At 43.4% G+C, this 14,818-nt stretch overlaps 1 protein-coding gene across 1 annotated transcript in view; it reads left to right on the forward strand.

The window, feature by feature from the left end:
- The window catches only part of LOC121585784 (adenylate cyclase type 2), a 130,777-nt gene that overhangs the window by 97,956 nt on the left and 18,003 nt on the right, over nucleotides 1-14,818 (forward strand). The window contains exons 18-19 of the mRNA XM_045226078.1: nucleotides 8,131-8,315; nucleotides 9,113-9,197. Coding sequence (XP_045082013.1) covers nucleotides 8,131-8,315; nucleotides 9,113-9,197 — 270 coding nt within the window. The remainder of the gene's footprint in view (nucleotides 1-8,130; nucleotides 8,316-9,112; nucleotides 9,198-14,818) is intronic.

A 14,818-nucleotide genomic window follows, 5' to 3' on the forward strand; every position in this document is an offset into this window, starting at 1 on the left:
TCATACTCCAGTGCCTTTATCATAGTAAACACACCTATATTTGAACTTTAATTAGCTTTAAAAATGTAATTTGTTCACTCAGCCTCATGGCAAAATGTGTAGAATATCATGAGATTAACTATAAAACAGCAGCATTTTCTCTCCGCCTCATGGCAAAATGTGTAGAATAGCATGAGATTAGCTTTAAAACAGCAGCATTTTCTCTCAGCCTCATGGCAAAATGTGTAGAATAGCATGAGATTAGCTATAAAACAGCAAATTGTTCTCTTTTCCCCAAGGCTAAATGTGTAGAATTGCAGGAAGTTAGCTGTCCCCCCCTAGAAAATATACACTACCAGTCAAAAGTTTGGACACACCTACTCATTCAAGGGTTTTTCTTTATTTTTACTATTTTCTACATTCGTGCTACGCTACTGACATCTCCTCTGGGTCAGACCTGGGTTTGAAATATTTATAATACTTGTTTTAGCTTTCCTTTCAGGAAGAGTCTGAATTTTGGGGATTATTCCATGGTTCCAATATTGGATTTCATGAAGTTAGAGTGTTCGTCACTAGCATTCTGTGTTTATTAGTTCATAACAGAAAAGTCACTCCTTTGTGAATGATTTTAAGTCAACGCTCATATTTCTTTAACCAGGGCCACAAAAGTAATGTTTGTTTACATTGTCTATCATAAACGTTGCGTTACATCAATCACAATCAATCCGTTTGTGTGTGACTGTAGACTGTAGACTGTTGATCTACTCAGTGTGTTTTCACAGCAGGCTTACAACAGCTGACAGAGAACTGAGAGACACTGTGCTGCTATCAATGTGTTTGGTGGCACTGAGAGGGCTCTAGAAGTGGCCCGGCTGTTGACTTGGATAGTCTCTCAATTGTCTAAAGTGGCTTCCTCTCCTTGTCTCCTCTCCTTCATCTCAATAGTCCAAAATAGTTAAAGTTCATGGGAAACTGGCTCGCATCTGGTGTGCTGTCGCAACTGTGTTTTTCCCTCAATTGCATTTGAATTACTCGCACGAAAGCCCTAGGTTTCCTGCTTGCTTCACACACTTCACACACAGCTTACATAATCACTCACTCCTAGCTACGTCTGAGGCAAGATGATCTCTGTCTGTTAGAAACAAAAACTCTGTCCTCCTGAGATTTAGTATCGATTTAGTGTTTGTTATCAGCACTAGAGAACAGCCTTGGTGAATAGGGCTTGATAGGCTCATTACTGACATTTTACACCTCAAGGAACTCATAAGCGAACTGAAAAAATGTATGAACAGATCCAGTCCATTTTCATACACAGTTTTCATTTACATTTTTCACCCTCTGTGTACATCTTTATCTAATAGTTAACAATAATATCTTACACATCATTACCCTCCTCCATAGTGTCCAACACAATCTCATTCCCCTATTTTATAAATAGTTTTTCTTTATATTCTGGACCCATTTCTTTTGAATAATTGTGGTTGTCCACTTTTCACGTCTGATGCATGTGCCCCTGTGGCTATTCACAGCCTGCAATCTGATTTAATGTGGCCCCCACTTCTAGTTCAGGCTTTCATTCACACACCTCTCTTCACCATTAGTCTTGACTGGCAGCCAATTCCCTCTATTTTCTGCATCAGTAATATTCCTTTCTTTTTTCTCTCTCTTTTCTTTTCACTTAGTCACCTCTCTTTGCTAATAGCCCGGACCCATTTCTCCTATCTTCTAAATGAATGGTGTTTACCCTATTGAATAGGGACCTTCTATACGTCAGCCAGTAATAGGTAGTCCTGATTCACTGCTCTCCACATATTCAGTTATACCATATACTTTCTTTCTTTCCATCTATATTGCTGACTCTCCTTCCTTCCTTCCTTCCTTCCTTCCTTCCTTCCTTCCTTCCTTCCTTCCTTCCTTCCTTCCTTCCTTCCTTCCTTCCTTCCTTCCTTCCTTCCTTCCTTCCTTCCTTCCTTCCTACCCTCCTTCCTCTAGTTCATCATACAGTAACTTGTTCTGATCCATTACCCTGTGTTGGCCTTAATGGACCATAATACTCCCTGGCCAAAGACCATTCAGTGAAGTGATACTCAGCACATAAAGAGCCACATTAAATTTTTTATAGGCATATATGATGATAGTTTTGGGGGGGAAATGTTGACTGGACATTTTTGGGAGGAACTGTTGTTATGGCTTGCTAATGTAGACTCATAAAGTAGAGTCTAGTCTGCTGTTTGACTCTCTCCATCTCTCTACAGTGCCTTTAAAAAGTATTCATACCCCTTGACTTATTCCACATGTTGTTGTGTTACAGCCTGAATTCAAAATGGATTAAATATATATTTTCTCACCTATCTACACAGAATAACCCATAATGACAAAGTGCAAATTTATTTAAAATGAAATACAGAAATATCTCATTTACATACAGTTGAAGTCGGAAGTTTACATACACTTAGGTTGGAGTCATTAAAACTCGTTTTTCAACCACTCCACAAATTTCTTGTTAACAAACTATAGTTTTGGCAAGTCGGTTAGGACATCTACTTTGTGCATGACACAAGTAATTTTTCCAACAATTGTTTACAGACAGATTATTTCACTTATAATTCACTGTATCACAATTCCAGTGGGTCAGAAGTTTACATACACTGAGTTGACTGTGCCTTTAAACTGCTTGGAAAATTCCAGAAAATGATTTCATGGCTTTACAAGCTTCTGATAGGCTAATTGACATCATTTGAGTCAATTGGAGGTGTACCTGTGGATGTATTTCAACGCCTACCTTCAAACTCAGTGCCTCTTTGCTTGACATCATGGGAAAATCAAAAGAAATCAGGCAAGACCTCAGAAAAACATTTGTAGACCTCCACAAGTCTGGTTCATCCTTGGGAGCAATTTCCAAACGCCTGAAGGTACCACATTCATCTGCACAAACAGTAGTATGCAAGTATAAACACCATGGGACCACGCAGCCGTCATACCGCACAGGAAAGAGACGCGTTCTGTCTCCTAGAGATGAACGTACTTTGGTGCGAATAGTGCATATCAATCCCAGAACAACAGCAAAGGACCTTGTGAAGATGCTGGAGGAAACAGGTACAAAAGTATCTATATCCACAGTAAAAGGAGTCCTATATCGACATAACCTGAAAGGCCGCTCAGCAAGGAAGAAGCCACTGCTCCAAAACCGCCATAAAAAAGCCAGACTACGGTTTGCAACTGCACATGGGGACAAAGATCATACTTTTTGGAAAAATGTCCTCTGGTCTGATGAAACAAAAAGAGAACTGTTTGGCCATAATGACCATTGTTATGTTTGCAAGAAAAAGGGGGATTCTTGCAAGCCGAAGAAAACCATCCCAACCGTGAAGCACAGGGGTGGCAGCATCATGCTGTGGGGGTGCTTTGCTGCAGGAGGGACTGGTGCACTTCACAAAATAGATGGCATCATGAGGAAGGAAAATTATGTGGATATATTGAAGCAACAGGAAGTTAAAGCTTGGTCGCAAATGGACAATGACCCCAAGCATACTTCCAAAGTTGTGGCAAAATGGCTTAAGGACAACAAAGTCAAGGTATTGGAGTGGCCATCACAAAGCCCTGACCTCAATCCTATAGAAAATGTGTGGGCAGAACTGAAAAAGCATGTGCGAGCAAGGAGGCCTACTAACCTGACTCAGTTACACCAGCTCTGTCAGGAGGAATGGGCCAAGATTCACCCAACTTATTGTGGGAAGCTTGTGGAAGACTACCCAAAACATTTGACCCAAGTTAAACTATTTAAAGGCATTGCTACCAAATACTAATTGAGTGTATGTAAACTTCTGACCCACTGGGAATGTGATTAAATAAATAAAAGCTGAAATAAATCATTCTCTCTACTATTATTCTGACATTTCACATTCTTAAAATAAAGTGGTGATCCTAACTGACGTAGAACAGGGAATTGTTACTAGGGTTAAATGTCAGGAATTGTGAAAAACGGAGTTTAAATGTATTTGGCTAAGGTGTATGTAAACTTCCGACTTGAACTGTAAGTATCCACACCCCTGAGTCAATGCATGTTAGAATCACCTTTGGCAGCGATTATAGCTGTGTGTCTTTCTGAGTAAGTCTCTAAGAGCTTTGTACACCTGGATTGTACAATAATTGCACATTATTATTTTTAAAGTTATTCAAGCTTTGTCAAGTTGGTTGTTGATAATTGCTAGACAGCCATTGTCAGGTCTTGCCATAGATTTTCAAGCCGATTTAAGTCAAAACTGTAACTAGGCCACTCAGGGATATTCAATGTCATTTTGGAAAGCAACTCCAGTGTATATTTGGCCTTGTTTTAGGTTATTGTCCTGCTGAAAGGTGAATTTGTCTCCCAGTGTCTGTTGGAAAGCAGACTGAACAAGTTTTTATTTTTATCCTAAAAAACTCCCTAGTCCTTGCCGATGACAAGCATACCCATAACATGATGCAGCCACCACCATGCTTGAAAATATGAAGAGTGGTACTCAGTGATGTGTTGTGTTGGATTGGCCCCAAACATAACGCTTTGTATTCATGACATTTCTTAGTCACATTTTTTGCAATTTTACGTTACTGCCTTATTGCAAACGGGATGCATGTTTTGGAATATGTGTATTCTGTACAGGCTTCCTTCTTTTCACTCTGTCATTTGGGTTAGTATTGTGGAGTAACTACAATGTTGTTGATCCATTCTCAGTTTTCTCCTATCACAGCCATTAAACTCTGTAACTGTTTTAAAGTCACCATTGGCCTCGGTTTTCTTCCTCTCCGGCAACTGATTTAGGAAGGACGCCTGTATCTTTATAGTGACAGGGTGTATTGATACACCATCCAAGGTGTAATGAATAACTTCACCATGCTCCAAGGGATATTTAATGTCAGCTTTTTTTTTTTTACCCATGTACCAATAGGTGTCCTTCTTTGCGAGCCATTGGAAAACCTCCCTTTTCGTTGTGGTTTAATCTGTGTTTGAAATTCACTGCTTGACTGAGGGACCTTACAGATAATTGTATGTGTGGGGTACAGAGATGAGGTAGTCATTCAAAAATCACGTTAAACACTATTATTGCACACAGAGTGAGTCCATGCAGCTTATTATGTGGCTTGTTAAGCACATACTCCTGAACTTATTTAGGCTTGCCATAACAAAGAGGTTGAATATTTAATGACTCAAGACATTTCAGCTTTTCATTTTTTCATAATTCCACATTGACATTATGGGGTATTATGAGGCGTTTATTACAGTTATACATAAGCAGGGTAAAGATCCGGAAGAGGTAGGGTCATACAGACCAATATCCCTCCTTAATACAGACCAAAAGATTTTAGCAAAAACTCTGGCTAACAGGCTTAGCACTTTAATTGGCAAATTGGTCCATTCGGACCAGACCGGCTTTATCCCTAACAGAAACTCATTCTTCAATCTCAGGCGCCTCTTCAACATTATGTATTCTCAGAGGTTACCTAACGTGGACCTTGCCGTTATATCTTTTGACGCCGAAAAGGCCTTTGACCAAGTTGAGTGGCCCTATCTATTCAAGGTCCTACAGAAATGTAATATTGGAGATGGGTTCATAAATTGGATCCAGCTTTAATATAGGAACCCCTGTGCGAGAATACTCACTAACCAATCACTTTCGCCCTGATTTAACCTTCACAGAGGGACAAGGCAGGGTTGTGCGCTGTCGCCTATGCTCTTCGCCCTAATTATTGAACCTCTCGCTCAAGCGATCAGATCTCATTCAGCAATACACGGCTATAATACTAAAGATACTCTAAATAAGATTTCCCTATACGCAGATGATATTCTCCTCTATGTAACAGAACCCCAAGCTAGTATTCCAGCTATTCTTGAGGTGATTAATTTGTTTGGTACCTTCTCGGGATACAGAATAAATTGGAACAAGAGTTAATTAATGCCCATACGGTTGCAAAACACCTCCTGGCTAGAACATCTTCCAGTTAAGTTATCTTCAGAAAAATTTACCTACCTTGGAATTGTAGTTACCAAACAATACTCCTTACTATTTAAAGAGAATTTCCCTTCTCTGATGCAAAATCTCAAGGCAAACATACCATTTTGGAGAACTCTCCCAATTTCTCTGCTCTGAAGAATTAATGCCATTAAAATGGTCTTCCTCCCACAACTGCTCTACCTATACCAGAACATCCCAGTATTCATACCTAAATCCTTTCATAAACAACTGGACTCTATTATCAATCCTTTCATCTGGGATTATAAAACACACAGGATAGGTAAAAAACACCTATGTAAATCCAAGATGGAAGGAGGATTGTCTCTCCCAAATTTTATATTTTACTATTGGGCCGCTAACCTCCGCGCTGTTACGTTTTTGCTGGATGACGCACCCCCGCCATCCAGCTGGCTTAGCATGGAGCGGGAGGAGTGTCACCCCTTCTCTATTGGTGCTGTGATTTTGTCACCTGTCAATCAGGAGATGTCACTTTACCGTAACAATCCTATTATACATAGCACAGTCCGAATCTGGAAGCAAATTAAAGTCCACTTTGAGCTTAGACCAATATCATTCATGCTCCCTGTTGCCAGGAATCCCTCCTTTGCCCCCCTCTAACCTTGATAACACCTTTGAGCGATGGGGGAGAGTTGGGGATAAGTACCATAGGGGATTTATATATAGGAGGGACCTTTGCTTCCTTTGAATCGCTGAGGGAAACTTATAACCTTCCCAGAAGTAACTTTTTCAGATACCTACAAATTAGAGACTATGTTAGAAAACACCTCCCAACATTTGGGAATGATAAACCTTCCATGTTTGACGGATGCATAAAAATATGCCCCACCTCAGACAAACTGATATCTCGTCTATATGACGCTTTTCAATCTGTTAGCGCACACTCTACTGATGCCATTAAGGCAAAATGGGAGGAAGAACTAGGGACTGATATTTCGGTGGCAGACTGGGAGGATAGCTTGGAGTATATCCACACCTGCTCCATTAACTCCAGACATCGTCTCATACAATTTAAGGTATTACACAGATTACACTATTCCAAAACTAAACTGCATAGGATATTTCCTGATACATCCCCTATGTGTGATACATGTCAGGCTGAGCAGGGTACACTACTCCACTGCTTTGCCCTATTATCTAGTCTGTATGGTTATTGGTGTGGAATTTTTGGGGTCCTCTCTGAAGTTCTGGAGACTTCAATAGACCCAGACCCGCTTCTGATAATCCTGGGAGTGTCCGATTCCCTAAACGGATTAACCAACTCCCAAAAACATCTCTTACAGTCTCATTTCGGCAAAAAAAATAATCTTGTTGTTTTGGAAAAGGAGGGAAGCGCCCTCTACCAAATTATGGCTCAGCGAATTGGCAAACACTGTACACTTAGAAAGAATTAGATATATTCTGAACAATAAATTATCAACATTTGATCAAATCTGGCAACCTTTCCTCTCTTACTTGGACCAGTCGGGCGCTGTGAATTTGTACTTTTAACGCACTCTCAATTGTCATATTGTAATCTACCTTTGGGCAGCGTGTAGCTGGCCCCGACATTCGAGCAGTCGGGAGGGGAATAGGGTGGAATAAGGGGGGGAATAAAGGGGGGTATAAGTGGGGGGGTTACATCTACCCTTTTTCTTTCTACCTGTCCCTGTTCTGTATGTCGTGTTTTGTAATATTTGTTTTGTGTCCAGAACTCTGGGTCTTGTTGTTCATGTCTGTTCTCTTATGTTTAGATAAGAACTGTACACATGTCTTTCATACCTATACACCATTCTTGTGTGTTCAATAAAAAATATTTGAACGAGACATTATGGGGTATTATGAGTAGGCCAGTGACAGAAAATCTCAATTTAATCCATTTTAAATTCAGGATATAACACAACAAAATGTGGAAAAAGTCAAGGGGTGTGAATATTTTCTGACGGCACTGTATATCATCTCCAAAGATTGGATATAACATCTCTCAGTCTCTTATTGACTTCACATCCCTTCTTTCCCCTCTTCTTTCTCCCTTCCACCCTTTCCCACCTCTCTCTCTCTCTTTCTCTCTCTCCCCCTTTCTCTCTCTCTCTCACTTCCGCCCTCCTTCTCTCCTTTCCTCTCTCGCTCGTTCTCTCTCCCCCCTTCTCTCTCTCTGTAGTATTTTATCTACTGTTGTATCCTGGGTCTGGTGTCATGTTCTGTGTTCCTGAGGATCAACTACGAGCTGAAGATGGTTGTCATGCTAGTTGCCGTGGTGATCTACAACATCATCATCCTCCAGACGCACGCACACCTGCTGGACGGATACAGTACTACACTCTACAGCACACGGACACTGGACAGGTGCACACACACACATGCACACACACTCAACAGGTTAGAGAGACAGCTTTCCTTTTATGAAAACCCTGGTATTTACACAATGTTCCCTTCCTTCGGCCCTGATGTAATATATAGGGTAGAATCCACAGACATACAGCCTTTAGGGAATGACTGTGGAAGTGTGTGTAGGGTTGAGGCACACACACATGCACACACAAGCACACAGAAACCCACTCACCCACACACATTCACACACACCCACACCAACAAACACACACACACACACATACTGCTAACACTGTTTCTTCCCTTACTGTGATCTATGCAATAATAGGCCATGACTCAGAGCCACCGACAGAGTAATTAGGGAATGTCTGTCAAAGCGATATTTCTCTCATCTGTCAATCAAAAGTTGTCGCTATGAAATAGAACTCGGTTGCTGGCGTAATTGTTGTTCGGATCATGACTGACAGGTTCTATGATATTGGGGTTTTGTCTTCATAGAGTGGAATTTATTAGAGAGAGAGAGAGAGAGAGAGAGAGGGGAGAGAGAGAGAGAGAGAGAGAGAGAGAGAGAGAGAGAGAGAGAGAGAGAGAGAGAGAGAGAGAGAGAGAGAGAGAGAGAGAGAGAGAGAGAGAGAGAGAGAGAGAGAGAGAGAGAGAGAGAGAGAGAGAGAGAGAGAGAGAGAGAGAGGATTCACTCCACTCCTGAGACCGATCACGTTATTACATCGATAGAAAGTTGAGCTTTCAGCTGGTGAAACACTTTCATTGTTTTTTTATTTATTTCTTTCATCTCTCTTTTTCTCTCTCCTCAGGCCAGGCATTCTAAAGGATCTGAAGACGATGGGTTCTGTTTCTCTCTTCATCTTCTTCATCACTCTACTGGTGTTAGCACGACAGGTACAGTACCTGTTATAGCTATGGACCATGTACTAAATATCTAGTAACTATGTAATATCTATGTGCTAGCTATGTACTGACTATATAACAACTGACTTTTGCCTGATTCAATGGTAGCAGGTGAAAATAGAACTCAGTAATTCACACAGATGTAGGACAGAGCGAGAGAGAGAGAGACAGCGAGAGGGAGGGTGTTGTACAGTCGTGGTCAAAAGTTTTGAGAATGACACAAGTATTGGTCTTCACAAAGTTTGCTGCTTCAGTGTTTTTAGATATTTTTGTCAGATGTTACTATGGTATACTGAAGTATAATTACAAGCATTCCATAAGTGTCAAAGGCTTTTATTGACAATTACATTAAGTTTATGCAAAGAGTCAATATTTGCAGTGTTGACCCTTCTTTTTCAAGACCTCTGCAATCCGCCCTGGCATGCTGTCAATTAACTTCTGGGCCACATCCTGACTGATAGCAGCCCATTCTTGCATAATCAATGCTTGGAGTTTGTCAGAATTTGTGGGTTTTTGTTTGTCCACCCGCCTCTTGAGGATTGACCACAAATTCTCAATGGGATTAAGGTCTGGGGAGTTTCCTGGCCATGGACCCAAAATGTCGATGTTTTGTTCCCCGAGCCACTTAGTTATCACTTTTGCCTTATGGCAAGGTGCTCCATCATGCTGGAAAAGGCATTGTTCGTCACCAATCTGTTCTTGGATGGTTGGGAGAAGTTGCTCTCGGAGGATGTGTTGGTACCATTCTTTATTCATGACTGTGTTCTTAGGCAAAATTATGAGTGAGCCCACTCCCTTGGCTGAGAAGCAACCCCACACATGAATGGTCTCAGGATGCTTTACTGTTGGCATGACACAGGACTGATTGTAGCGCTCACCTTGTCTTCTTCGGACAAGGTGTTTTCCGGATGCCCCAAATAATCGAAAGGGGATTCATCTGAGAAAATGACTTTACCCCAGTCCTCAGCTGTCACGCCCTGACTCTGAGGACTTGTATTTGTTGAGTCAGGGTGTGTATTTTCTGTGTTGTGTTTGCTATGTTGTGTTCTATGTTTTAGATCTAGAATGTGTAGATCTATGTTGGCCGGGGTGGTTCCCAATCAGAGGCAGCTGTAGCTCGTTGTCTCTGATTGGGGACCATACTTAGGCAGCCTTTTGGCACCTGTTAGTTGTGGGATCTTGTTCCGTGTAAGGTATGTTGTTTGTATGCTACCTTGGACTTCACGTTTCGTTTGTTGTTTTGTCGTGTGTTTAGTCGTTAATAAATATGAATGCATATCACGCTGCGCCTTGGTCCTTCTCGTTCGTAAACGATCGTGACAGAAGATCCCACCAATCCTGGATCAAGCAGCGTGACGAGGAGAGAGGATGGACTTGGGAGGAGATGAGCGAGAGTCTGGCAAGAGGGATGGAGGCCATGATCACGGGGGAGAGACAATCCCCAAAAAAATTTAGGGGGGGCTCACGCCGTGGACGACTAGGCAGCAGGAGGCCGCGATAGAGTGGCTCAGCTGTTTAGCAGAGGAGGCCGCCAGATTAAGGGGGTCATTGGTTCAGAGGGAGCAGAAGGAAAGTGTAGAGGCACGGCGAGAGGAGCTGGTTAGGCAGCAGAAGGAGCGGGGGTTAATGAAGGAACCCAGTCCCGCTCCTCGCACCAATCAAGTGGTGCGTGTCGCCAGCCCAGTCCGGCCTGTTCCTGTCCCTCACACCAAGCCAGTGGTGCGCGTCGCCAGCCCGGTCCGGCCTGTTCCTGTTCCCCGAATCAAGCCTGTGGTGCGCGTCGCCAGCCCGGTCCGGCCTGTTCCTGTCCCTCGCACCAAGCCAGTGGTGCGCGTCGCCAGCCCGGTCCGGCCTGTTCCTGCTCCCCGCACCAGGCCAGTGGTGCGCGTCGCCAGTCCGGTACGGCCCGTTCCTGCTCCCCGCACCAAGCCAGTGGTGCGCGTCGTCAGCCCAGTCCGGCCCGTTCCTGCTCCCCGCACCAAGCCAGGGGTGCGCGTCATCAGCCAGGTCCGGCCCGTTCCTGCTCCCCGCACCAAGCCAGTGGTGCGTGTGTCCAGTCCGGCACGGCCCGTACCTGTTCCACCGGTGCCTGGTCCGGCACCGGTCAGCTGCTCCACTCCGGAGCCAGAGCAATCCGCTCCACCGGGGTCCAGTCCAGCTACGGTCAGCGGCTCCACTCCGGAGCCAGAGTAGTCCGCTCCACCGGTGCCTGATCCAGCTCCGGTCAGCGGCTCCACTCCGGAGCCAGAGCAGTTCGATCCACCGTCGTCGGGTCCAGCTCCAGTCAGCGGTTCCAGTCCAGACCCAGACGTCAGCCCCTCTCCAGGTTCGGGGTTCCCCACACCAGGGTCCAGACAGGGCTTGGTATGTCGTGGGAGGAAGGAGAGGGGAAGCAGCGCGCCGAGGTCCAGACCAGACCAGGGGCGCAACGGGGAGGTGGAGAGTAAGTGGTGGTCACACCCGGAGCCGGATCCGCCTCCGAGGCGGAATGCCCACCCGGCCCCTACCCTGTTAGGTTTATGTGGCGCGGTCGGAGTCCGCACCTTTGGGGGGGGGGGGTACTGTCACACCCTGACTCTGAGGACTTGTATTTGTTGAGTCAGGGTGTGTATTTTCTGTGTTGTGTTTGCTATGTTGTGTTCTATGTTTTAGATCTAGAATGTGTAGATGTATGTTGGCCGGGGTGGTTCCCAATCAGAGGCAGCTGTAGCTCGTTGTCTCTGATTGGGGACCATACTTAGGCAGCCTTTTGGCACCTGTTAGTTGTGGGATCTTGTTCCGTGTAAGGTATGTTGTTTGTATGCTACCTTGGACTTCACGTTTCGTTTGTTGTTTTGTCGTGTGTTTAGTCGTTAATAAATATGAATGCATATCACGCTGCGCCTTGGTCCTTCTTGTTCGTAAACGATCGTGACATCAGCAGTCCAATCCCTGTACCTTTTGCAGAATATCAGTCAGTCCCTGATATTTTTCCTGGAGAGAAGTGGCTTCCTTGCTGGCCTTCTTGACACCAGGCCATCCTCCAAAAGTCTTCGCCTCACTGTGCGTTCAGATGCACTCACACCTGCCTGCTGCCATTCCTGAGCAAGCTCTGCACTGGTGGTGCCCCGATCCTGCAGCTGAATCAACTTTAGGAGACGGTCCTGGCGCTTGCTGGACTTTCTTGGGCGCCCTGAAGCCTTCTTCACAACAATTGAACCTCTCTCCTTGAAGTTCTTGATGATCCGATAAATGGTTGATTTACAGTTGAAGTCGGAAGTTTACATACACCTTAGCCAAATACATTTCAACTCAGTTTTTCACAATTCCTGACATTTAATCCTAGTAAAAATTCCCTGTCTTAGGTCAGTTAGGATCACCACTTTATTTTAGGAACGTGAAATGTCAGAATAATTGTAGAGAGAATGATTTATTTAAGCTTTTATTTCTTTCATCACATTCCCAGTGGGTCAGACGTTTACATACATTCAATTAGTATTTGAAAGCATTGCCTTTAAATTGTTTAACATGGGTCAAACGTTTTGGGTAGCCTTCCACAAGCTTCCCACAATAAGTTGGGTGAATTTTGGCCCATTCCTCCTGACAGAGCTGGTATAACTGAGTCAAGTTTGTAGGCCTCCTTGCTCGCACATGCTTTTTCAGTTCTGCCCAAAAATGTTGTATAGGATTGAGGTCAGGGATTTGTGATGGCCACTCCAATACCTTGACTTTGTTGTCCTTAAGCCATTTTGCCACAACTTTGGAAGTATGCTTGGGGTCATTGTCCATTTGGAAGACCCATTTGTGACCAAGCTTTAACTTCCTGACTGATGTCTTGAGATGGTGCTTCAATATATCCACATAAATTTCCTTCCTCATGATGCCATCTATTTTGTGAAGTGCACCAGTCCCTCCTGCAGCAAAGCACCCCCACAGCATGATGCTGCCACCCCCGTGCTAACGGTTGGGATGGTTTTCTTCGGCTTGCAAGAATCCCCCTTTTTCCTCCAAACATAACAATGGTCATTATGGCCAAACAGTTCTATTTTTGTTTCATCAGACCAGAGGACATTTCTCCAAAAAGTACGATCTTTGTCCCCACGTGAAGTTGCAAACCGTAGTCTGGTCCCATGGTGTTTATACTTGCGTACTATTGTTTGTACAGATGAACGTGGTACCTTCAGGCGTTTGGAAATTGCTCCCAAGGATGAACCAGACTTGTGGAGGTCTACCATTTTTTTTCTGAGGTCTTGGCTGATTTCTTTAGATTTTCCCATGATGTCAAGCAAAGAGGCATTGAGTTTGAAGGTAGGCCTTGAAATACATCCACAGGTACACCTCCAATTGACTCAAATGATGTCAATTAGCCTATCAGAAGCTTCTAAAGCCATGAAATCATTTTCTGGAATTTTCTAAGCTGTTTAAAGGCACATTGAACTTAGTGTATGTAAACTTCTGACCCACTGGAATTGTGATACAGTGAATTATAAGTTAAATAATCTGTCTGTAAACAATTGTTGGAAAAGTTACTTGTGTCATGCACAAAGTAGATGTCCTAACCGACTTGCCAAAACTATAGTTTGTTAACAAGAAATTTGTGGAGTGGTTGAAAAACGAGTTTTAATGACTCCAACCTAAGTGTATGTAAACTTCCGACGTCAACTGTAGGTTCAATCTTACTAGCAGCAATATCCTTGCCTGTGAAGCCCTTTTTGTGCAAAGCACTGATGACGGCACGTGTTTCCTTGCAGGTAACCATGGTTAACAGAGGAAGAACAATGATTTCAAGCACCACCCTCCTTTTAAAGCTTCCAGTCTGTTATTCTAACTCAATCAGCATGACAGAGTGATCTCCAGCCTTGTCCTCATCAACACTCTCACCTGTGTTAACGAGAGAATCACTGACATGATGTCAGCTGGTCCTTTTGTGGCATGGCTGAAATGCAGTGGAAATGTTTTTTGGGGATTAAGTTCATTTTCATGGCAAAGAGGGACTTTGCAATTAATTGCAATTAATCTGGAGTATATGCAAATCATCATCATAAAAACTGAGGCAGCAGACTTTGAAATGTAATATTTGTGTCATTCTCAAAACTTTTGACCACGACTGTACTGTCTCTTCACTGAGGCAGGGGCGTAGGCCCCCCCACTGGGGAGCCAGGCCCACCAAACCTGATTGATTGCTCTACTTGTCAGTGTTCCAAACGGGACATTATTTGTCTTTTTACCTAAGTTACAGAGGCACAAATATCATACCTCCAAGACATGCTATCCTCTCACCATTACAATAACAGGGGAGGTTAGCATTTTGGGGGGGAATGATATTTATGCGTCAGTAACTTTCTCACTCATCATTATTCACGCTTCATTCAGGATTATCCGTAATCATGGTAGCATCCACATTAATGTAGAAGTGTTCAGAAACGTATTCTATTCTTATTTACAATAAAAGGGACTCCAAAATGACACAATACATTATTTACCATTAATTTATATTGGGCACAAAAGAACACCGCTCAACTTTTCATTTTTGTCAGAGGAATAAATGAGAACTTTGAAATAACAGAGGAACTTCTTGCGATGGAATCAATGATGAGAACAACCAGGGGCTCTGACTTATATGACAGGGTGTC

Source organism: Coregonus clupeaformis, chromosome 17 (genome assembly GCF_020615455.1).
Source record: "Coregonus clupeaformis isolate EN_2021a chromosome 17, ASM2061545v1, whole genome shotgun sequence".
Lineage (NCBI taxonomy): Eukaryota > Metazoa > Chordata > Actinopteri > Salmoniformes > Salmonidae > Coregonus > Coregonus clupeaformis.